At 45.1% G+C, this 25,808-nt stretch overlaps 1 protein-coding gene across 5 annotated transcripts in view; it reads left to right on the forward strand.

The window, feature by feature from the left end:
* GMIP (GEM interacting protein) overlaps positions 1-25,808 on the forward strand; it is a 93,701-nt gene that overhangs the window by 34,450 nt on the left and 33,443 nt on the right. For 4 of the 5 annotated variants that reach the window (XM_084836423.1, XM_084836424.1, XM_084836426.1 and 1 more), the window contains exons 3-11: positions 1,082-1,157; positions 7,727-7,790; positions 13,447-13,572; positions 14,151-14,215; positions 17,275-17,385; positions 18,808-18,888; positions 21,410-21,586; positions 23,513-23,650; positions 24,967-25,157. In XM_084836423.1, the coding sequence (XP_084692549.1) occupies positions 1,082-1,157; positions 7,727-7,790; positions 13,447-13,572; positions 14,151-14,215; positions 17,275-17,385; positions 18,808-18,888; positions 21,410-21,586; positions 23,513-23,650; positions 24,967-25,157 (1,029 nt within the window). The remainder of the gene's footprint in view (positions 1-1,081; positions 1,158-7,726; positions 7,791-13,446; positions 13,573-14,150; positions 14,216-17,274; positions 17,386-18,807; positions 18,889-21,409; positions 21,587-23,512; positions 23,651-24,966; positions 25,158-25,808) is intronic. The other variant, XM_084836425.1, reaches the window with a different exon arrangement.

The following is a 25,808-nucleotide window of genomic DNA, read 5'->3' on the forward strand; positions in this document are numbered from 1 at the left end:
CTTCATAGAACCGATCAACCTCAGCTTCTTCGGCCTCAGTGATTGGGGCATAGACTTGAATTACTGTGATGTTGAATGGTTTGCCTTGGATTCGTACTGAGATCATTCTATTGTTTTTGAGATTGTACCCCAGTACTGCTTTTCCCACCCTTTTATCAACTATGAGTACTACTCCATTTATTCTAAGGGATTCTTGCCCACAGTAGTAGATGTAATGGTCACCTGAATTAAATTCGCCCATGCTTATCCATTTTAGTTCGCTGATTCCCAAGATGTCGATGTTCAATCTTGCCATCTCATGTTTGACCACCTCCAGCTTACCTTGATTCATTGATCTTACATTCTAGGTTCCTAAACAATATAGTTCTTTACAGCATTGGATTTTCTTTTCACCACCAGACACATCCACGGCTGAGTGTCCTTTCGGGTTTGGCCCAGCCGCTTCACTCTTTCTGGTGCTACTTGGAAATACCCTCTGCTCTTCCCCAGTAGTATATTGGACACCTTCCGACCTGGGGGCTCATCTTCCAGTGTCATATCTTTTAGCCTTGTGATACGTTCCATGGGGTTTCCTTGGCAAGAATACTGGAGTGGGTTGCCATTTCCTTCTCCAGTGGACCACATTTTGTCAGAACTCTCGGCCATGACCTGTCCGTCTTGGGTGGCCCTGCACGGCATAGCTTATGGCTTCACTGAGTTACGCAAGCCCCTTCGCCACAACAAGGCAGTGATCCATGAAGGGGTTTTAGCAGATAAGGCAGTATATAAATGTTAATAATAAATAAAATATATTTATCAATACACAGTTCATGCTTTTTTGGTACTAGATCGGCATGGCCCAAGACATTTTGGTTCTTGAGGTGGAAAAATCCTAATGGTATTCTTTTCCCAGCATGGTAAAACATTAACAATACATTAAATAAGATTCACCACACTGCAATGGCACCCAAAATCCCCTACCAGAGGCAGCTGGCTCATTCTGCATAATGGCATGGACCACCTCATCTTGTTCAGTCCTAATGGAGAATCATTTATTCTGCCATTTATGTAATTTCCCCTATTGGTTCTTTCTCATTTGCAGGGCAGTTGATATGTTCATTGATGACGCTAATGACAATGGTATTGGAGTCTCAAATCCAGAGCCTGAAAAACTACAGGTATGTTCAAAGTGATCTTGATTCAAGGGTGAAAAACCATTAGAATGGTGCGCTTGCTAAAAACGTCTTTGTGCCCTCGGAACAAAAGTAATGGCATCCCTTCCTTTGCATGATAGACTCTCCCACAGGATCTAGTCCAGGAACTATAGCGAGATATTCTGTCTGCACATAATGGGTGTGTTGGGGAAGGAAATAGCATTGCTGCAGGGAAATATGCATGCCACTGTTTGCCTCCAGCCCTTAAACCTGGCTCGATATGCAGTCTGCCTCAGAAGACCAAAGGTGCTCAGATTTCAAAGAATGGTAAAGCAATAGAGAAAACAAAAGGTTCACTATACTGGGGAAGAAAGGTCTTGCTGCTCTTTGCCATGTAAGGACAAAGCAAAAAGCACTGGATGGGCACTCCAGCACTGCTATTGCATAGCAAAGGAGTGCACAACTAGCAAAGAATAAAAAATAAAATAAAACCTAAAATAAAGTTCACAAAATGGTGTGAGGAGAGAGAGAATTTCAATGCTCATAACTAATTGTATCCTAGGGAATATCCAGTAGCTGACACAGAGCCACATTTCATACACAAATCATTGCTACAGAGCGAAATGATTGCATTTTTCGAAAACACAAAATATTATGCTTTGAGCACAAGGAAGGTGTGGTGTCCCTGCAACATAAGATAAAACTGAAAGGAAGATATATAGGCTGCATTTGACATGAAAATAATCTATAGATCATTGCTAAGTAAAGGAGCCTCAGTCTTCTACATTCCCAGCTTTCCTCCTCCAGCAGGGTGTTGAGGGGATTTGATGTGTTCACTTCTGGTTTAACTAACTGCAGAGTAGCGTTATATCCAAAGCTAGACAAAGGCCTAGAGTTCAGATGTTCATGGGAGTAACAGAGGCCATCGTGGCTTCTCCCACTGGCCCCATGTGTGCCATGTGTGTGACTGCAATTTGCATTATTACCCGTGATGCAGCGTGGGTTGCCGTGTTGTCCAAATCTGGTGCAGTGGGGGTGGCTTCTTACCCATGCCACAACCCATGGCTTGTAGTTGGGGTTGTGGTGTGGGTAGAAAGCCACCCTCACCATGCCAGATTTGGACAACATGGCAACCCACGCGGCATCATGGGTAATTATGCAAATCTCAGTCATGCGCGTGGCACATATGGGGGCAGTGGGAGAAGCCACAATGGCCTCTTTTACTCCCATGAATGTCCAGACAAAGCCAACCTGTGGTTAGCCTTAACTATGGTTTACTGTAGGGTTTTGGAACCTCAGATCTCGGGGCCAAATCCAGCCCTCCAGAGTTCCCCAGATAGCCATGCCCCCTACCCCTGACCTTACCCCTTCTCCCCGACTGCCAGTTATTTGCTGGTTTCCCAGCATCTTGCAGTTTTTCCCCATTCTAAAAGGTTGAAATGCCTCTCCTAAGGCTCGGTTCCTGGCAGTAAGAGCTTTAAGCTAAAATAAGCTTCTCTGAAATGGAATTTGGCCTCAGGCTGAAAGAGGTTCCCCACCACAGTTTACTGAAACAAGCCAACTTCAAACCTTGGTTTACAAAGCTGACTTAGTTTCAGTAACCATAGTTAAGATTAACCACAGTTTAGGGCTGGGGTCACGAAGAGTCGGACACGACTGAACGACTGAACAACAACAAAAGGGTTCAGACACAATGCTTAACTGCAGGTACCTTAAAATGGAAGCAAAAATTTCCAGTACCACAGCCATGCTGGAGAAGGAGAGGGGAGGGGGGAACGGTAACACTGAGGTAGGCAATCTGGTGCCCTCCAGATGTTTTGGACTGCACCACCCATAAACCCCTGCCAGCGAGAACAATTGCCAGGGATGATGGGAGTTGTTGTCCAAAACACCTCAAGAGCACCAGGTTGCCTATTCATGCTAAACCACAGTTTATCATTGCATCCAAATGCAGTCATAGATTGTGCACAACGAATGCATAACAAATGTGCATGTCTGGTCTTAGATGTGCCATTTTCATTGTAGGCTTCCTTGTTGTTGTTGTTCAGTCGTTAAGTCGTGTCCAAGTCTTCGTGACCCCATGGACCATAGCACGCCAGGCCTTCCTGTCCTCCGCTCTCTCCCGGAGTGTGCTCAAGTTCATATCCATTGCATCGGTGATGCTATCTAGCCATCTCATCCTCTGCCGTTCCCTTCTCCTGTTGCCTTCAGTCTTTCCCAGCATCAGGGTCTTTTCCAGGGAGTTTTCTCTTCGCATTAGGTGGCCAAAATATTTGAGCTTCAGCTTCAGTATCTGTCCTTCCAATGAGCACTCAGGCTTGATTTCCTTTAGGATTGACTGATTTGACCTCCTTGCAGTCCAGGGGACTCGTAAGAGTCTTCTCCAGCACCACAGTTCGAAAGCATCAATTCTTCGGCACTCAGCCTTCCTTATAGTCCAGCTCTCACAGCCATACGTCGCTACTGGGAAAACCATAGCTTTGATTAGATGGACCTTTGTCGGCAAGGTGATGTCTCTGCTTCTTACTATGCTGTCTAGGTTGGCCATAGCTTTCCTCCCAAGGAGCAAGCGTCTTTTAATTTCATGGCTGCAGTCACCGTCTGCGGTGATCTTGGAGCCCAAGAAAATATATCTGTCACTGCTTCCATTTCTTCCCCTTCTATATGCCAGGAAGTGATGGGGCCAGATGCCATGATCTTAGTTTTTTTAATGTTGAGTTTCAAACCAGCTTTTGCACTCTCCACTTTCACCCTCAACAAGAGGCTCTTTAGATCCTCTTCACTTTCTGCCATTAGGGTGGTATCGTCTGCGTATCTGAGGTTGTTGATAATTCTCCCAGCAATCATAATTCCGACCTGTGATTCATCCAACCCGGCGTTTCTCATGATGTACTCTGCATATAAGTTAAATAAGCAGGGCGACAATATACAGCCTTGTTGTACTCCTTTCCCAATTTTGAACCAATCGGTTGTTCCATGTCCGGTTCTTACTGTTGCTTCTTGACCCTCGTACAGGTTTCTCAAGAGACAGGTAAGGTGGTCTGGTACTCCCATCTCTTTAAGAATTTGCCACAGTTTGTTGTGATCCACACAATCAAAGGCTTTAGTGTAGTCAATGAAGCAAAAATAGACATTTTTCTGGAATTCTCTTGCTTTCTCCATGATGCAGCGAATGTTGGCGATTTGATCTCTAGTTCCTCTGCCTCTTCGAAACCCAGCTTGTACTTCCGGTAGTTCTCGGTTCACATACTGCTGAAGCCTAGCTTGTAGGATTTTGAGCATCACCTTGCTGGCATGTGAAATGAGCGCAATTGTACGGTAGTTTGAACACTCTTTGGCATTGCCCTTCTTTAGAATTGGAATGTAAACTGACCTTTTCCAGTCTTGTGGCCACTGTTGAGTGTTCCAAATTTGTTGGCATATTGAGGGCAGCACTTTATCAGCATCATCTTTTAAGATTTTAAATAGCTCAGCTGGAATACTGTCATCTCTGCTAGCTTTGTTGTTACTAATGCTTCCTAAGACCCACTTGACATCCCTTTAGGATGTCTGGCTCAAGTTCAGTGACCGCACTATCATGGCTATCAGGGACATTAAGATCTTTCCTGTATAGTTCTTCTGTGTATTCTTTCCACCTCTTCTTAATCCCATCTGCTTCTGTTAGGTCCCTGCCTTCTTTGTCCTTTATCATGCCCGTCTTTGCACAAAACGTTCCCTTGAGATCTCTGATTTCCTTGAAAAGATCTCTAGTCTTTCCCATTTTATTGTTTTTCTCGAATTCTTGGCATTTTTCATTTAAGAATGCCTTCTTGTCTCTCCTTGCTATTCTCTCGAACTCTGCATTCAGTTGGATATATTTTCCCTTTCTCCCTTGCTTTTCACTTCCTTTCTTTCCTCAGCTCCTTGTAAAGCCTCATCAGACAGCCACTTTGCTTTCTTGCATTTCTTTTTCTTTGGGATGGATTTCGTTGCTGCCTCCTGAACAATGTTACGGACCTCCGTCCATAGTTCCTCAGGCACTCTGTCTATCAGGTCTAATCCCTGAAATCTATTCCTCACCTCCACTGTATATTCATAAGGGATTTGATTTAGGTCATACCTGAATGGTTTAGTGGTTTTCCCTACGTTCTTCAATTTCAGCTGAAAATTTTCAATAAGAAGCTCATGATCTGAGCCACAGTCAGCTCCAGGTCTTGTTTTTACTGACTGTATGGAGCTTCTCCATCTTTGGCTGCAAAGTACATAATCAATCTGATTTCGATATTGACCATCTGGTGATGTCCACGTGTAGAGCCGCCTCTTGTGCTGTTGGAAAAGAGTGTTTGCTATGATCAGCGTTTTCTCTTGGCAAAACTCTATTAGCCTTTGTCCTGCTTCATTTTGTACACCAAGGCCATGCTTGCCTGTTATCCCGGTGATTTCTTGACTTCCTACTTTAGCATTCCAATCCCCTATGATGAAAAGGACATCTTTTTTGGTGTTAGTTCTAGAAGGTGCTGTAGGTCTTCATAGAACCGATCAAGCTCAGCTTCTTCGGCTTCAGTGGTTGGGGCATAGACTTGAATTACTGTGATGTTGAATGGTTTGCCTTGGATTCGTACTGAGATCGTTCTGTCGTTTTTGAGATTGTACCCCAGTACTGCTTTTCCCACCCTTTTGTTGACTATGAGTGCTACTCCATTTCTTCTAAGGGATTCTTGCCCACAGTAGTAGATATGATGGTCACCTGAATTCGTCCATGCTTGTCCATTTTAGTTCACTGATTCCCAAGATGTCGATGTTCAATCTTGCCATCTCATGTTTGACCACCTCCAGCTTACTTTGATTCACTGATCTTACATTCTAGGTTCCTAAACAATATAGTTCTTTACAGCATTGGATTTTCTTTTCACCACCAGACACATCCACAGCAGAGTGTCCTTTCGGCTTTGGCCCAGCCGCTTCACTCTTTCTGGCGCTACTTGGAAATTCCCTCTGCTCTTCCCCAGTAATATATTGGACACCTTCTGACCTGAGGGCTCATCTTCCGGTGTCATATCTTTTAGCCTTGTGATATGCTCCATGGGGTTTCCTTGGCAAGAGTACTGGAGTGGCTTGCCATTTCCTTTTCCAGTGGACCACATTTTGTCAGAACTCTCGGCCATGACCTGTCCGTCTTGGGTGGCCCTGCACGGCATAGCTTATGGCTTCACTGAGTTACGCAAGCCCCTTCGCTACAACAAGGCAGTTATCCATGAAGGGGGTAGGCTTCCTAATTAGCCCCAGTTAACAAGTATTTCTTATTAACACTTGACATAAGAAAGTTTGTTTTCCCATAAGGAGGAGGGGATTATTCTTTAAATGGGCTTTGATTTTGTAGACTTCCACATGCTGCAGACTGTGGGATTTGGCCTTACTCAGATGGTCTTCTTTAGTTTAAAATGATTTCTTGTCTTGACTGAGCCTGCAGAGTGGCCATTTCAGATGTGAGGCTTAAATCAATCTGTGGAGCAAATTTAAAACCCGTATTGCTTACAATATACATTCAGCTGAGGGCAGCTTCTTATCATTCCTCCTGTATTCTGGGTGAGATACTGGAGAGCAAAATATATGCACATAGTAACAGTAGTCAAAGGCACATGTGCGTTTCAATCACCACTTCACTACTTTTGTGTATTTTGCTAGCAGTCAAAAAAGAATCAAGCCCCTGTTTCTGAGTGTTTTTTCCCCAAAAAGTGGCAATTTAAACACACAGGAGGAATACATAATTGAAACAAGACGTGTATTTTGTATTTTGTGCCTGTTCCTAATCATAAAATATATTTTAAGAAGTAACTCTCGAAGATGTATCACTTCTGCTTCCTATCCAGTATCAGCATCATTCACAGATGGCACAAATAGCGTGAGATTCACTTAAAGTAGCTTAGGAATCACCTTCTCCCATACCAGCCTGCCCATGCGCTGAGATTTGATGAAGAGACTCTTCTCTATGTCTCAACTATAGCGGAGGTGTGGTTGATAGAGACAAGAGAAAGGGCCTTCTCTGTGGCTGCATCTAAATTGTGGAATTCTTTGGCCCAGGAGATTAAGTTGGCACCATCTTAAAAAATATAATATTTTATTATATTGGGTTTTTTTCTCTTTTGGAGTGTTATGGTATTATTGGTTTTCATGATCGTTATCCTCCCTGGGTGGTGCATAGGCACCAGACAGGCAGATAGAATTTTTAAAATCAGTCAATCAGTCAAAGCATTTTTTCATGTCCTGCATGAAAAGTTGTCTGAGACTACACGGCAGGGCATTCCAGTTACCTTTTATGAGGTTTTGAATGGCATCACCTTCAGACACTTTCCTTTTATCATCTGCTCCTTCCCATGTTCCTGGATCAGAAACACATTTCTTCGTGTGTGTGTGTGTGTGTGTGTGTATTGAGAAGCACAAATGGGGTTTGGTTTGCCTTCTGTGTTTGCCCGAAGGCAAAACCAAAACAACGCTGTTGTGTTAAACAAATCAAATGAAGCTTTGAAGGGGGGGGGGGCTGGGCATTCTTGGGGACATTTTCAGATTTTGAAAAACTTACATTTTCAATTTTTCCACATTTCTTTGTTTTGCAGACAGATGAACGTTTCTGTAAGTGTGACAGAGATGTGGAGCCAGGAGAACAAGCAAACATGTCAGGTAAGTGCCGGAGAGATAAAACGAAACGGACAGTTTATATTTTGATTTGCCCTATTATTGCAAACCGATTTTTGCTATTATGCTTGGGGTGGAGAAAATGGATGGACAGAAGGGTTGTTGTTGTTGCTGTTGTTTCCCCCCTCTCCCATGATCTGAGAATTCTGCCTCGTCCAAAGAAACTGACTGGCAGGAGATTCAGGGCAGACAATAAGAGAGAATACTTTTTCAAAAAGCCCACAATGGAGTGGTGGAATTCACTGTCACAAGCCGTATTGACAGTGGCCACTAGCTTAGGTGGCTTTAAAAGGAAATTAGACAATTGCATGGAGCATAGAACTACCAAGGACTATTCAGTCATGACAAGTCTATGGAGCCTCCATGTTCAGAGGCAATATGCCTCTTGAGGACCAGTTGCAGGGGAGCAACAGCAGCAGAGGACTGTTGCCTTCATAACCTCCTTTTGGGCTTCCTGGAGACATCTGGTGAACTTCTGTGGGAAGCGAGATGCTACACTTAGATGGACCTTTGGCCTGATCCAGCATTCCTATTGTTACATGAGCAAGGAGGCTTTCAATGAAATGACTAAGCAGCCTGTTTGTAATAAAAGCTGCAATGTTCTAATTTCACTGACACACCAGCACCATCACTACTTAGCAACATGACTACCCTAGGACCTGTTCTGGCAAGAACTGAGATCTTGGAATTGTTGTCGATCACAAGCTGAATATGAGCCAACAATGTGATGTGGCTGCAAAAAAGGCAAATGCTATTTTGGGCTGCATTAATAGAAGCATAGCTTCCAAATCCCAGGAAGTACTAGTTCCCCTCTACTCAGCAATGGTTAGGCCTCATCTGGAGTACTGTGTCCACTTCTGGGCACCACACTTTAAGAAGGATGCAGACAAACTGGAGAAGGTTCAGAGGAGGGCAACAAAGATGATCAGGGGACTGGAAACAAAGCCCTATGAAGAGAGACTGAAAGAACTGGGCATGTTTAGCCTTGAGAAGAGAAGACTGAGGGGAGATATGATCGCACTCTTCAAGTACTTGAAAGGTTATCACAGAGAAGAAGGCCAGGAACTCTTCTTGATCATCCCAGAGTGCAGGACACGGAATAATGGGCTCAAGTGACAGGAAGCCAGATTCCGGCTGAACATCAGGGAAAACTTCCTGACTGTAAGAGCAATACGACAATGGAACCAATTGCCTGGGGAGGTGGTGGGCTCTCCCACACTGGAGGCCTTCAAGACGAGCCTGGATAGCCATTTGTCGGGGATGCTCTGACTTGGATTCCTGCATTGAGCGGGGGGTTGGACTCGATGGCCTTGTAGGCCCCTTCCAACCCTACTATTCTATGATTCTATGATTCTATGATTCATGGTACTTCCGGATGATGTTTTATAACACAATTGCCCTGCCTCGCTCACGGAATTTTAGGTGGGTTCCAAACGCTAATAGCTTCCGCTGTTGACCTCCCTGTGTTTTCCCACTGCTTCTTCTGCCTTTTTTCTTACCATAGAAAATTTGTTAAGGAGGAAAAGATGGAGTAGCTGTATGCTGCTCTTTGGTTGGTAGTGCTCAGAGCCATCTGTCTGGAAGCATCCTCACTCCATGGTTGCCGAGCAACTGTCAACAGACTACCTCCGCTGCTTCCAACTGGAAGAGGGAGGAAAATGGTGGTGCTTCCCCAGCCCACACACACACACACACACACACACACATTCTTAGAACGATCTCATGGCTGAAGCATGCACAGCATGGTGACAGGATGAAAGTGACCCTCCTGGGAGGCGTGTGAGTCTGTTGCGCCCGTCATCACTATACAGAGCTGCTGAGGTATCAGAGCCAATCTTGCCTTGGAACAACCCTTTTGGGTTTTATCGTTTTCCACCATCATTAACAGATTATTTTCACTGATTCATTGATTGTTAGATCAAATTCAAGTTTAAACACTGAGGTGTTAAAGACAAACATAAAAGGCACTCCAAAAGCAAGACACTCTGAAATTTACTAGCAATCTCCATTGCTCTAAAAATGTGGAATTGGTATACACAGGGCCAGCCCAAGACATTTCATTGCCTGAGATGAAGGACAAGATGATGTCCCCCCACCCCACCACCATTTCACATGACCACACTGTCAGTTAATTCAATACTGGTGATGGGACAGCATCCTCCACCTCACCTGACCACAGTAGGCTAGCATAAGGGGTGAAGGGTAGGCCATGTGGAACACACAGCTCTGTCCTCCGACAGAGGAGAAGAGTCAAGGGGCTGCTGCTGCTGCCCTCACCACCCATCATCTGCCTCCTGAGGCAACTGCCTCACCCTACCTAATGGTAGGGCTGGGCCTGGATATATAAGCTAAATGTCAGGCATGCAATCTCCGTGTGATGTCTCATGTAGGAGGGGACCCATGCCCCTCAGCAGGGCCAAGGTCTCTCATGGGGAGAAGAGGAGGACCTGTATTTTTCAAGGGCTAGACTTTGCAGCCAGGAAGCCAGGCTGAAGGACCAGCTTATTGGGGGAGGGGAGGGGGAGACAAAATCGTAGGATGGAGAGCCAAGTTGGGGTCATATCCAGAAAGATGTGGGGCATGTGCAGGATGAGAAAAAGCTAGTGGGACTGCTAGGACTGAGGGACTGGCAAAAGGTTTGCTGGGCTGGGGAGCGCAAAGCAGGAACAGGCAGGTGAAAGGCATGGAGCAGAGACTGTGAGCTGCACACAGGAGGAGCTTTGTCCCACTGACAAGTCCGCTGAAAGAAAGGAACGTCTACAAGGTTTGAAAAGGAAACCAAAATAAAAAAAGAAACAGCTGCACCAATTGAATTCCCAGTGTGTTTCAACACTGGTCTTTATCCAGGGACTAGTTAAAACTCTTGTGATACGTTCCATGGGGTTTTCTTGGCAAGAATACTGGAGTGGGTTGCCATTTCCTTCTCCAGTGGACCACATTTTGTCAGAACTCTCTGCCATGACCTGTCCATCTTGGGTGGCCCTGCACGGCATAGCTTATGGCTTCACTGAGTTACGCAAGCCCCTTCGCCACAACAAGGCAGTGATCCATGAAGGGGAAGAAATGGAAGCAGTGACAGATTTTACTTTCTTGGGCTCCAAGATCACCGCAGACGGTGACTGTAGCCATGAAATTAAAAGACGCTTGCTCCTTGGGAGGAAAGCTATGGCCAACCTAGACAGCATAGTAAGAAGCAGAGACATCACCTTGCCAACAAAGGTCCGTCTAATCAAAGCTATGGTTTTCCCAGTAGTAATGTATGGCTGTGAGAGCTGGACTATAAGGAAGGCTGAGCGCCGAAGAATTGATGCTTTCGAACTGTGGTGCTGGAGAAGACTCTTACGAGTGCCCTGGACTGCAAGGAGGTCAAATCAGTCCATCCTAAAGGAAATCAACCCTGAGTGCTCATTGGAAGGACAGATAATGAAGCTGAAGCTCCAATATTTTGGCCACCTAATGCAAAGAGAAAACTCCCTGGATAAGACCCTGATGCTGGGAAAGACTGAAGGCAAAAGGAGAAGGGGACGGCAGAGGATGAGATGGCTAGATAGCATCACCAATGCAATGAATATGAACTTGAGCACGCTCCGGGAGAGAGCGCAGGACAGGAAGGCCTGGCGTGCTATGGTCCATGGGGTCACGAAGAGTCGGACACGACTGAACGACTGAACAACAACAAGTTAAAACTCTGAGTTTCTAAGTAAGCTTTTTTTAAAAAAAATGCCTGCTTGATCATCATTGGATATCTGAATACAGAGAATCTCAACATCATTTTTAAGCCAGTTGATACGTTTTGCAGTTTTTAACTAGTCATTTAGGGTATCTGGAGATTTTGTTGAAAATGTATAAATTTGCATTTTAAATGCCGTGTGTGCGCACGCATGTGTGTGTGTGTGTGTGTGTATATATATATATATATAATTTATTATGTTTTTTATACTTGTCGTATTATAAAACTTATGGATTTCTATATAGAGAATGTTAACATTACTTTTAGGATAGCTCAGCATGCTTGTCAATATTTTAATTAATTAATACATATTATTCAAGAATTATTTTGGAAACATGTAAAATGTATTTTAAGTGTTTTTGGTGTACATTATATATTATTTATCATGTATTTTGTATTTTGTATTCTTCAGTTCTCTTGATAAAGACCAGTGTCGAAACACATTGGGAATTCAATTGGTGCAGCTGTTTCTTTTTTTATTTTGGTTTCCAGCCTTACAGCTGTTTCCTCTGGTCCCTATAGGTACTGTTACAAGGATTGAAAAGGGCAGTCACAGCGGGGTATGGGAGTAAAGCAAGACAGGAAGCTGGTAAAGATACTTGGTGCTCCAGGAAGCTTATGGTTCTCCAAAGAGATAGAGTGGCTCAAAGACCAGGGCTCCAGCCCACCTCCAAGGTTCATGGTTCAAGTCTGACTGTGGCTGATGACCCTAACACAGGAGACTTGTTCACCTACCTAATAAGAGGTTCTCATGCTGCTGACAGGAGAGTCCTCAGTTATTTATTTTATTTATTTGTTTAAAACATTTATTGGCTGCCTTTCAGGGAAAAAGCCTTCCCAAGGCAGCTTAAAGCAATAAAATACATTAAAACAGTTTGTTTGTTTGTTTGTTTGTTTGTTTGTTTGTTTATTACATTTATATCCTGCCTTTTTTCCTCTTTGAGGAACCCAAGGTGGCGTACATAATCCTCCACCTCTCCATTTTAGCCTCACAGTAACAACCCTGTGAGGTAGGTTGGGCTGAGAGTCTGTGACTGGCCCAAAGTCACCCAGTGAGCTTCCATGCCCGAGTGGGGACTAGAACCCAGATCTCCTGGCTCCCAGTCCAACATTCTAGCCACTACACCACACTGGCTCTCCCAGTTAAAATATTAAAAGTAATAAAAACAATAAAAACAACAATAAAAGCCAACAGTAAAGCCAGCAACAATGATAATGACAGTAACAGCAACAATAGCAGTCATATCAAGAGAAGGCCATGGTAAATAGTATGTTTTCAAGGCCTTCTTAAAAGTCTGCAATGATGAAGCATGGCGGACCTCTGATGGCAATTTGTTCCAAAGATGTGGAGCCACTGCAGAGAAGGCCCTCTCACGTGTGATCACCCAACTGACTGCTCTCACTGGTGGGCAAATGAGAAGGGCCTCTTTCTGAGCTTAAAGTGTGGGCAGGCTGATATGGGTGAAGGCAATCCTTCAAGTAACTTGGTCCCAAACCACTTAAGGCTTTAAAGGTCAAAACCAGCACTTTGAATTGGGCTCAGAAACACACTGGTAACCAGTGCAGCTGGTGCAGTATAGGCATTATGTGATCGAATCACCTCGCCCCACCAATACTCAGGCGGCCGCATTCTGCACCAGCTGAAATTTCTGAACCATTCTTCAAAGGCAGCCCCACGTACAACGTGTTATAGTAGTCCAGCCTGGACGTTACTGGTGTGTGCATAACTGAGGCAAGGTCTATCCTTTCCAAATAGGGCCACACCTGGCATACCAGCCCAAGCTGATAAAATGCGCTCCTGGACACCACAGCCATCTGGGCTTCCCCCATTAGCTCAGAGTCCAGTTAGGTGGCAACACTGTCTTCTTCACTAGCTGTTTACTAAACCAACTTGCTCATTAATGTTCTCAGTTGAAGAAGCCGATGAGATGCTGATCAAGTGCGATGGCGGCGTGGAAGAAGCCCTGAATTATGCCAAGATGTGGTGCAAATATGTCAAGGAGCTGTTGAGCTGGGTAGACAAGCGCCTTGCTTATGGTGAGGTTCATTTATCAGTATCCCATGATCTAACCAGGCGAACTGATATACCAAACTCTTCCCTCCTCTACACATACCTTCCTTTACGTTAACGGTTACCCATTCAGACAATCCATTTTCCAGAGGGTAGTCGTGTTAGTCTATAGCAGCAAAAACAACAGAGTGTCTTGTGGCACCTTAAAGACTAACACATTTATTCTGGCATGAGCTTTTATGGACTATAGCCCACTTCATCAGGTGCATGGAATATCGTGGAGAGTTTTGGAGTTTTTTTATGCACTACACATAGTGGGATGAAGAATTGTCAACAGTGAGGTCAGAAGGAGAATACATTATTAACAGTGGTCCCTTACAGTGCATTTCTTATGGAGCCACAAAAATGTCCCCATAAGCCATCCTAGGGCTAAGGCAGCAGAATATTACATCAGAATGGATACAGTGCTCTTCGTACAAACCTTACCACAAGGTGAGAGCAGCCTTCCAAAATGTCAAGTTTTTGCAGCTAAATAGAAAGACACTCCTGCTCTTACCATGCATTTTTTGGAAATCCAGTCCACTAACCCATTTGTTGTTCACAGAGGTGGAGTTTGCAAAGAACATCCTGAAGATCGCAGAAGTTGGCAGAAGTATCATCTACCCACAGGTAATGTTTCCTGGATGCTCCCTTCTGTGACTTCATTCTGCAATTTGTGTGAAATGGTTTTAGAATGAGTTATTTTTTTGCCCTACTGCATCTGATCTGTAGGGTCTTTGTTAGTCTCTCCCAGATGGAACCTGAAGCAAAACGTGCATGTGCGTGTGTGCGTACATAATATTTACAGGCACTGTTTTTCAAGTATGTAGAAGAATGAATTCACCCACCACTGCATGCAGGTGCAAATGTTCCAGTGTATCATTTTCAATAATCCAAAGGCAGAGGCAGTTTTTGCTGTCTTGTTTTCCTAGATCTATTAATGGAAGGATGCACTTGTTGAAAGTGCCCCTCTGTACTTGGTCTGGCAAAATTAACTGTTACAGGTGTAAAAAAAAATACCATGTGACTAAAACATGGGATGGAATCTTCTAAATACATCAAAATAAATTGCACACTAGTAGTCCTGGTAAGTCATATTTTAAGAATGACTTGTTCTTAACAAGGACTTGTTTATGCCATGTGGATGCAAAGTGGAGTTTGTTTCAGAGCTTACTGACTAAGGCAGCAGTTCTTCAGCTGTGGGCCGGGGTACATCCATAGTCCCTGGTGTGCTTCAGATGGTCTTTGAGGCCACAGTGAAAACAACAGAGGAGAATTCTGATCAGCAGCAGGTGTCTCGGAAGGTTACGCCCCATGCTGAAGCCTCTTTTCACTTTGAAGATTAAACCGAGGAGCGGTTTGCCTCTTCAGCAGTGCAAGTAGCAAGCTGCCAATAGAGACTTAAACACACACACACACCTGCTATTCTCCATTGATGCATATAGTTTTGTTGGATCATGGCAATAGAGAACATGCACAGAAGCTGAATTTGGAATTCAGAATTCTTTCCAGAATCCTTACACCTGGTGGTTGCAAAGGAAGAAAATGTGGTAATCCGCAAATAATTAGCAAGCCACTATAGTGATACTCATTTCAACAAAGTTCATTGACCGCTGTAGCAAGATGTTACTTTTATCGATGTTAATTTCCAAAAGGTAGATGGACATTAATTTCATGACAATTTCATTCCTGAAATGTTGGCTGGAATGGGAGACCCAACCAGCAATAGTCTGCATGTTGTGCCATTGTGCCATGGGGGGCAGGTTCCATCACAGTTGCTGGGATGTGGCTTGGATTCCTGGCACTCAGTTCTCTCAGGCCTGCTTGATGGAGGCAGTGTGGTGGCTGCTCAAAGCCACTTCCATGTGGCAGGTGCTCCTTCTGGCTGCTGTAATCTACATACGCAGCACATTTTGTGGCTTGGCTCTGTTGCTGCCTTGGAAAGTCTCTCATGCCAATTCTGTGGCCTGCAGGAAGTTGTAGTCCTGGTTTGGAGACTTTACTCCTGATATGGCTGATCCATGAGGTGAGCTGCTTGCATATGCTACAGCCACTACATTGAGCTGCCAAAGGAAACTAGCAGCCACACCCCATACATGAGATATGTTGTGTTGCTTTTGGCGCCTCCTAAAAACATTGTTATTTCACGAAGCCTTCCTCGAGTGACCAACCACAGTTTATTAACATAAGAAGAGCCCTGCTGGATCAGACCAAGGGTCCATCTAGTCCAGCATTCTGTTCACACAGTGGCCAACCAGATGCCCACAGGAAACCCACAAGCAGGACATGAGGGCAACAGCACCCTCCCGCCCATGTTCCCCAGCAACTGGTGTACGTAGGCACACTGTCTCTGATACTGGAGGTAGCACTGAGCCATCAGGACTAGTAGCCATTGATAGCCTTCTCCTCCAGGCATTTGTCTAACCCCCTTTCTAAAGCCATTCAAATTGGTGACGATCACTACTTTTTGTGGTAACGAATTCCATAGTTTAACTATGTGCTCTGTGAAGAAGTACTTCCTTTTATCTGCCCTGAATCTCCCACCAATCAGCTTCATGGGATGACCCCAGCTTCTAGTATGAAAGAGGGAGAAAAATGTCTCCCTATCCACAGTCTCCATACCATGCATAACTTTGTACTCTTAATTAAAACCAATGGAGGGAGCAATCCTATGGCCGCTAGTCAGCAGCTAGACAGCCATAGAATATCTGGTTTTCCAGGAAACGACCTCAGATCCTGCGCGCCAAGGTCAGCTACCGGAGAACTGACCTTACAGGCAGCGCAGAAAAGCCCCATGCTCAGAGCTCGCAAGAAGAGTACGGAGCAGCCAAAATGGGGCATTCCCAGGGGGCATTCCAGGGCAGGGAGGGCGGAAATGCCTGTACGACACATCCAGCGTGTCATACAGCAGCCTTCTCCCCCGCTCAGCCCTCCCGCAGCTAGTCAGCCACAATCGGCTGTCTAGCCAAAAATGCAGGGCAGGAGAAGCGCGGAGGGAATGATCCCCTCCGTGCTTCTCCTGCCCTGCATTGTATAGGCGGTCGCTTCTGGGTTCGGAGGCGGCTGCCTATCTGCATCGGATTGTGCCCTAAATTTGGTTATATCAGAACTCTCTTTTAATTTTTAATTTTATTTTAACATGGTGTTTTTATTCTTTACCCTGTCTGCTGTTCACCACTCCGAGGCCTTTGGATGTATTTACAAACACTGTAAATAAATAAAATAAAGTTAAATATGAAGTGTGCCCTGCATTGCTGTGTCTGATAGGGACTCTGAGCTTCCATAAGCTGGGATTTGAATCCAAATGTCCTTTTTCCAGTCCCAGCACTCTAATTACTAGAGCAGGGGTGTTGAAAATGAGGCCCACGGGCCAAATCCAGCCTGCCTGGCATCCCAATCCAACCTGCCGGGGTTCCTCAGATGGCCATGCCCCTTCCCCTTTCCCCCGACCACCAATGATTTGGTGGTTTCCCAGCTTTTGCCTCTTTCGCATTCTAAAAGGCTGAAATGCCTCTCCTAGAGCTTTAAACTAAAATATGCTGGAATTTTTGGCACCACCCTTTCTCCTTTGGCCCACCCACCACTGGAGCCCCAAGAGCTTCTCCAAAATTGAATTCACCCATCAAATTGAAAGAAGTTCAGCACCACCTGCACGATAGCCTGTTGCTCTATGCTTTTTGTCTTTCCAGAGATGGATGCCCCTCCAGACTCTGTACACCAAGGTGATGGAGCACGACATAAAGGCAGGGAACCTAGCCATCGAGACAGCTGGAATTCTACATCTGAAAGAATACTACCAGGTACAGCATTTGCTGGCTTAGATGTGACAGTGCTATGCAAAGGCAGCAGCTAAAATACATCGTGGGTCCACTAGTTGGCCGGAATGGGAGGCCTCCTATGATTGCTGCTAGAACATCTCATGAAGCTTTGGTATCTCCACCTGAAGAAGAGGGTGAGGAATGGGGGCGGGGAGAAAATGATGCCCACCACATGTATATTCTGTGGATTTGATCTGCTCCCTGCACCACCCCGTGATGTCTTGGGGGGCGTCTCCACCAGTGATTTACTCCAAGCTGGCTGCGTGTTGAAGTCGTTAGGGACAGATGACGTCGTGGCCATCCAGCAGCCGCCCCGGAGCTTATCAGGGAAAAACTGGGTTTCCTGAGACTGCTTAAAGTCCGATTCTTTTCTTTAAGTTGGGTTCTCCCCAGTATAGTTGCTGTGTGCCCCAACCCCTGCATTTACCCCGGGTATGCTAGCCCTGCCCAGGGGTGTGCCTTTCACTGTGACCCCGGTCAAGGGGTGTTTCCTGTCCCCTGTGTTTCCCAGCACAAACCAATTAGTGTCTACTCAGAAGTAACTCCCATTGTGCTCAATGAGGCTTGTCATTCAGCCCCTAAATGCACACATCAGAATTTACAGAAATCCCCCCCCCCCCATGGAAATAGCAGATTTGAAAGCACTAATTCCCTAAGGCTGTAAAACGCTTAACCGAAGCTGCGATTCTCCAGTGTTTGGTTTATTGCCTTCGGAAGTAACTAATTCACACCTTTGTTACAGAGATCCTGTGCACTGTCAGGTTAAAACAGGAGCTGGTTTCCCCATCCCCCGGTGTTTCCTGCCACTTCCCAGCACAAACCAATTAGTGTCTACTCAGGAGTAACTCCCATTGTGGTCAGTGAGGCTTATTCCTGAAATGCACTCCCAGAGTTACTGAGATTCCCATGAATCAAAATAACACATTTAGAAGCCTTAATGTCAAAGCTGTGAAGCTACAAAGCTTCAATTGATCATAGCATACTGTGTCCTTATGATTGTTGTTTTAAGAGAGTAAGTACTGCAGGGGAGCAGACAGGAGAAGGAGAGTGATTTTTGACACTGGAGTAAGATTTTATTGAAGGAGGAAGTGGGGAGATAGCTTGGAGGGGGGGAAGCGTCTCTGATTGGTTGAGCAGCCCCTGCCAGTCAGATGATGTTTACTCCAGCCCCCCATCCTACCAGGATGTATGTTTTGTGAAGCGAATTAGAATGGAGCGATGCACTCACTCATGGAGCCCTGCCCAGGCTGAAACTGGCTCCTTGAAAAATGCGGGTAAGCCCCTCCTTCCTTCTCCTTTCATTGTCGTGGAGACACGGTCCCGGTGTTGTCATAGTTTTGTAAATGCTGGGTAGCGCTGCTCGAGATCTCACTCCCCACGCCCAACCCTGTTCTTTTCCTGCAGCCTCTTTGGGCCAAGAGGAATGAAATTGAGAAATGGCGGAAAGAATTCAAGGATCAGTGGCAGAGAGAACAGAAAAGGATGGTAAGAGCAGACTTGGGAGGGAGAAGAAGAAGCTAAATCACTGTTGGTCTCCTGTCAGGTGTCCATAGGCCACCCACCTTAAGGTCTTATAAATGCAAGATATGTTAGCAAATTCCTGGGTAATTCATAATGAAATTGATATGGAACAAGGTGATTGGGGAGGGACTAGGGACTTATCAAGTACACATAATTCCTATAACCCCAGTGCCCAAAGAAAGACTTGCCAACACCTCCAAGTAAAAAACACACACACCCTCTATTGTCCTCTTGTCCCAAGGATTGTAACCACAGGTGCTCTCAGGAATATTCCAGGACCCTTCCTTAAATTGTCATCATTAATTAAAAACTGAAAACCAAGTCTGTAGCCCTTTTACTTACAGACATAAGGAAAAATGCAAAGGTAGTATTCTATCAATACTGCCTGCTTCTTCCTTCCTGTGCTCTGGCAGGTGATTGTAAAGATACCAGGATGACTGACAAACACCTGATTTAGAGAAAAACAACAAAGAGTCTTGTGACACCTTAAAGAATGCCAAATCTATTATGGCATGAGCTGCCATAAACTACAGTCCACTTCATCAGGTGCATGAAGTGTTATCCTGTAATTTACAGGTATTACATATATACACATGGTTGGGTGGCGGGAGTGGGGTGGGGGCGGGATTGTAAATGATGAGGTCAGTTTAGACAGTGTCCAGGTTCGGCTGATCATGGGGGTAAAAGAAGCCACTGTGGTTTCTCCCCGCCCCACGCGCTTCTCTAATTTGCATGATTACCTGCGCTGCAGGGCCAGTTGCTGTGTTGTCCAAACCCGGCACGCAGCACAGCAGGGTTGGCTTTGTACCCACCCTGCAACCCATGACTTGGTTGTAGGATGGGTATGAAGCCGGTCAGACAACATGGCAACCTGCTCTACAGTGTGGGTAATCATGCAAATGAGGGGGTAGGGTGGGGGGAGAATCCACAATGGCTTCTTTACCCCTGCGATCGTCAGCGCCCCCAGTGATAACTGCCTTAAATAAGTGGCCATTCACATAACCAAAAAACAACTGAGCCAACAACTGTTTTGTGCTTATGCCATAATAAACTTCTTAGTCTTTAAGGTGTCACAAGACAGTTTGTTGTTTTTTCCAGCAACAGAAACTGATTTAGGGTGCAATCCTATGGCCGCTAGTCAGTGGCTAGATGGCCGTAGGATAGGTCAGTTCCTGGAACCGACCTCAGAGCCCACGCTCCAAGGTTGGATCCCTGACAACTGATCTCCAGCCCCTCCCGCGCTGCCTCATAGGCAAGAGGAACTTGGCAGAGGAGCGTGGGGTGGTGAAAACAGGGCGTTCCTGGGGGCATGCCAGGGCAGGGAGGGCGGAAGTGCCATTCTGATACTTCCTATGCGTCGTCTGGCATCCACCACCCCGCTCCAACTTCCCATAGCTAGACAGCTGATTCTGGCTGTCTGGCCGCGAATGCAGGGTGGCTGAAGCTAGGAGGGGACAATCCTCTCCGCGCTTCTCCTGCCCTGCATTGGATAGGTGGTCGCCCCCAAGGTCAGAGGCAGCCACCTATCCTGATAGCCTTGTGCCCTTAGGCACTTTTTAAAAATATTATTTCTTTATAAAGGAAGTATTAAAGTACCCAATAAATAGAATGGTTTTTAACATGGTAGACTATGTAGTTTTTCTGTTTGCATTGACTTACAGTGCCCCTCCCCACTTTTCCCTATTGTTGTGAACCGCCCAAAGAGCTTCAGCTATTGGGCAGCAGAAAAATGTAATAAATAAATGCATGTAAATAAAAAAGTGTGTGTGTGTGTGTGTGTGTATAAATAAATAAAATACAGAGATACTTTAAGTATAACTAGAAACCTGTAATGTTCACATCACTCCTGTGATGTGCTGATTGGGCAGCTGAGGCTTCCTGTAGTGAGGGTGGGTGCAATGGAGCCTGGCGGGCTGAGGACAAGCGTAGGATGAATCGGCACGCATGGCTGGATGTGCAGTGGGCCTGTACAGGAGCACCGAGTGGACACTCTCCTTGCACTACTTCCAGTGTGGCTTTTTATTTTCCCTCCTTTGCATTAAGTCCACAAAAGCTGCTAGCCCACAGAATCTTTTGCTCCCTCACTGCCCAAACAGATCTGTTTCAGTCAGTTGTGGCACTTGGATGGGCTGAAGGAAAGACAACTCTTCCAATTTAATGAACTTCCCCCGTCCCACCACATAAGAAGCAATTCTTATTTGCCACAGGCAAGCAGGCCTATGGCTATTTTCAAGCCTTGTGTGCAAAGGTTACATGCAGGAGTCACACTTTAAATCTACAAAAATATACTGCTTTTTCAAAGTACCCAAGTTCCTTACAGTGTTATTGTGGCACATAAACACTTCAGTCAGGAACAGAAGAAGCTGCCACCTAGAATCGTTCCTAATACGGGACAAGGCTTTTAAAAGCAAAGCCTGGGGCAAGTGAAGCCATTCCGAGCTACTGCTGGGCAGGTTTGCCATGATAACTCCTGCTCTAATTGCAGAACGATTCCTTGACCTCCATGCGCAAGTCCCGCCTCCATTACCGCCAGCGCTGCGAAGACCTGGAGAAAGCCAAAGTGTTAAGTGCCAAGGCGGAAGAAGAATTCCAGGGTGTAGCAGGCAGTGGCAACAAGCAGCTGGAGAAACGGCGGCGTTATCGAGATGAGGCGCAGTCAAAGGTATTGGTCTCTCAGATCCGAAAGACCGATCAATTCAACCCCCTGTCATTTGTGACCTGGTCTCTGGTATGGACCTGAGACTTTAGAATGCAGGTCCTTGTGGTGGTAGCTAAGAGTGTGGAAGTGTATGGAGAAGCCTCGGTCTGGGTTGGGCAACAGCACCAACTGCAGTTTTTTATGAGTCTACAGGCAAGTTTGTGTACAAGGGCCATATAACTATCTGGGTGTGGTAGATACTGACCTGGGAGAGCAAAAGCATGTACACTACAAGGACACTCCAGAGGCTGTTGTGTCATCACAGGAGATGCAGAAATGTACTTTACATTAGGCTTGGCAAAGTTAGACCAGGCCAGGCCATGCATCAAGTGAGAACCATCTGTAATATGTGTCTTATTCAATTGCTGTTACTATCATGGGGTCAGAGATGCCCTGATAGTTCAAATTATTATTATTATTTATTTAGTATTTGTTATATTTCTATACTGCCCCATAGCCAAAGTTCTCTGGGCGGTTACACAAATTACAAATTACTCAATCTTTTCCAGGTCGGTCTTTAGAATCTCTTATGTGCATCTTGCACAAAGGATCTAACAGATTAACTACTGAGCAAGTTGCTAAATTTTTGAATGTTGCTATTTTAACTAGATCCTCTATGGCACTGTGACTTAATTTTATTATTTAGAACAACATGTTTTACTATGTATTTTTGTATCTTTTGCTGGTGGTCAGTTGACCGTAAATAAAGGATTCATTCATTCAAGTGAGAACCAAGATGGTGTCGTATTGTCACAGTGGGTGGGCTACTTAACTGGTCTGAGCCCTAACATTAGCCACAGGCAAAGTTTTCAGTAGCCTGCAGTTGAGGTTGCTCTGCACAGCTCAAGTGCCATAGTTATTATTTTCTCCTTACATATGTCATTTCTATTATTTATTTATTTATTGCATTTATATCCCGCCTTTTTTACTATTGCAAGGATCCCAAGGCGGCTTACATTATCCTCCTCCTCTCCATTTTATCCTCACAACAACCACCCCATGAGGTAGGTTGGGTTGAGAGTCTGTGACTCGCCCAAGGTCACCCAGTGAGCTTCCATGGCCAAGTGGGGACTAGAACCTGGATCTCCCAGCTCTCAGTCCAACACTCCCTCTACTATACCACACTGGCTCTCTTTCTGTCAGAGAAAGTACATCCTCTTGGGGCCAGGCAGGGTCAACTTAATGGGATACCAAGGGGTGTGGCATCGCCCTCTCCCTAAATTGGCTCTGCCTGGGAAAAAATCACAGTTCGGAAGGCAGAATAAATCAGAGCTGAGCTGATGAATATGCATCCATTTGGATTTTTATATTGAAAGTAATTATTCTGAGGTAGAGCTTTTCATCAAAAAAGGAGACAACCTATGCTAACCACCCCAACCCAATTTATTTTGAATGCTGATTCAATGGGAGCTGCTGCCCAGGCAAGCCCCAAAGAGAGAAACTGAAAGAAGCTGCCCTGTCTTTGAAGGGGAACTGTGCAGTCTCACACATGGGCTGCACAGCTCTTTCAGCCAAGGCTGTGAAACTTCTTCACGGATATTCTTCCTTTAAGGTTTTGTCAAGAGACTTCATAGTCCCAATAGAAATTAACAACCAAGTGTTTAAAGCTGGTGGGGGAATGCTGCTACAAATAGATACATTTTTGTTCTGTGTGAAAATGGAACCCAAACGGAAACTGCATGAATGACTTCACCTTAGCCCTAAAATAAATTGTGCAACATAGATGCATATTTGGGGGGGGGGGGGTTTGCAGAGCTGAGACACTTTTTGGCATCCGCACAGCCCCCTTACTCAGACATTCCCACAATACATAAATACTCCACTCTCTTGCATCTTCAAGTCAGCAGCTCTCCAGTCCTTCTCTCCGTTTATTTATTTCACTGCCCACAGGTTCAGGAATCAGAAGTCGCCTATAAAGGCTGCGTGTGTGATGCCAATAACCGCCGGCAGGGACTGGAGAAAGTCAGGGAGAGAATCATCTCCCATATCCGTAAACTAGTGTACCAAGGAGATGAGGTGCTGACACGGGTGAGTAGTGAACCATGGTTAGGAAAGTCCCTGACTTTCTCCTCTCCAGCTGCAGGGAGGGAAGTGAGGGGGGTGGGGAAACTGAGCGCAGCAAAGTCATGTGTCTTTTATTAGATATTATTGAGGAGAAGTAAGGCTGTTGCTCTTGGTGGCAGCTGTACATCTTCTTAGTTTTCGGCCCTCATAAAGCTAGATTCTAGGCTATGATTACAGAACTCTAATGCCTTGGTCTGGACAGTGATAAGATGGAAGCTTTACTGGAGGCCAAGCAAGGAGAAGGAATAGAAATTTAGAGTATATTGGGAAAAACGGGGGAAGTAGGAGTTGGAAAATGGTGGTTGAAGAGGTGAGATGGGGGAACACATAAATGATTGAGCAAAAGAACAAGTCAGGTTACACTGAGACAAAAAGAGAAATACTAGCTGAGAGGATTTAGCAGCAGTTGCAGCTTGAGAAGTACATAGAGGTGGGAGAAACTATCTTTTTTTTTTTTTAGAAAATTCATGATGAGTTGCTTGTGGTGTACACTTTTATATAAAAACAACAAAGAGTCTTGTGGCACCTTAAAGACGTAACACATATATTATGGCATAAGCTTTTGTGGACTATAGTCTACTTCATCAGATGCATGAAATATCCTGAGTTACTGGGAGGGAGAGAGAGAAAGAGAGGGAGGGTGTGTGTGTGTGTGTGTGTACACACACATACACACATGGTGGAGGGGAGTGATGGAATTGTAAACAGTGAGGTCAAAGGAAAATGAACCCTGGGTAGTCATGAGCAAGTGGGAGTGAGTGATCGTGCTGGTAACTCTTCCCCAACAACTCAGAATTCTGTATTTCGAGATCACACAAAACAACCCCGGGACGGGACATCTCTGCATTGTTTAGCTCCACCCAGATGCAGTGGGAATGATTGGGCAGCAAGAACCAGCATGCATGCTTACTCCCATTTGTCTCACAACAGCTCAGGGTTTAGGAAAACCCTGGGCTGTTGTGACGTCTGAACCAAGTCAATGTTTTTTTACAGTTCAAAGCATTTCAGATACATTCTTTTGGTGATCTTCAACAACAATAGAATTACTATCCCCATGTTTTAGATGGGATGGGGAGCTGAGGCTTGAGTGATGATGGTTTGCCTAGGGCAACCTAGTGAGCTCATGACTGAGGTATGATTTGAACTGCGAACTCTCTAGTTCACACCATTAAACAGTAGGTTAAAAAACTTGTAGAGAGTTCTGCAAATTTCAGAAACAATTTTGAACTTTACAGAAATTAATTCATTTTCTTCATGTTTCCTGGTTTCATTTCCCTAAGGTCACCTTGAGGATGTTCAAGCTGCAGCATGCTCAAGCTGAGCGAATCCCCGTGGGGTATGAGAACCTGATTGAGTTCTGCATGCCCTACAAGGTCGGTGAGAAATACTTGGAGTTCATTCAGAAGCTAGAGAGAAAAGAGCTTGCAATGGAGGTCTACAAGTTTGATGAATTTGTACCCTCGGCACAGAGGTAAAGAAGCACAGACCTTATTCCTCCCCCATCCCCATATTCTGAGCAACATGGCTACTTATATCCGGCCTCAGTCCTGAACCACAGTCTCTGTTGTCCCAGCCCTGAGTTCCTCAAGCTCTGCAGACCTATAATTGTCCTGCTAGCAGTTTTAGGATGTGAAATCTCCACATGTGTACTAAACAGAATTCCTTTGGGGCTAAAAATCAATCAGTGAAGAGCACAGGGTGTTGAATGTTGAAGGCATATGGCGAGCAGAATGGTGTGACTTCAACAAGCAGGAAATAGAAAGTCCTTCTTACTTCTTACCTCAGGGGTAGCTTTGGCCCCCTCTTCCTGTAGTTGACACCCAGGGCTCCTTCACACAGAGCTTTTATCCTGTCATTGAGATTGCTCACTCACGGAAGTTTGTGGGTCCTTTAGCCGACATCATGAACCTCCAGGGCACATCCAGAGGTATTTCCTGCTTATTTCATCTCAAATAGATCTGGAACTAATGAACTATCTTTTAAACTCGGAATGTTACGTGATTAAAACAGCCACTAGATGCTGCAGTTTCACAGAGTTCTATGGAACCTTGAAAATTAAAGCTTCCCCTCTCAGCAATCACGTGGTCGCTATCTGGGAGCCCACTGTAAATGTGGAAAGGCT

The sequence above is a fragment of the Heloderma suspectum genome, chromosome 2 (assembly GCF_057233095.1).
Source record: "Heloderma suspectum isolate Gila_16-S chromosome 2, 16-S_ref, whole genome shotgun sequence".
Classification (NCBI taxonomy): domain Eukaryota; kingdom Metazoa; phylum Chordata; class Lepidosauria; order Squamata; family Helodermatidae; genus Heloderma; species Heloderma suspectum.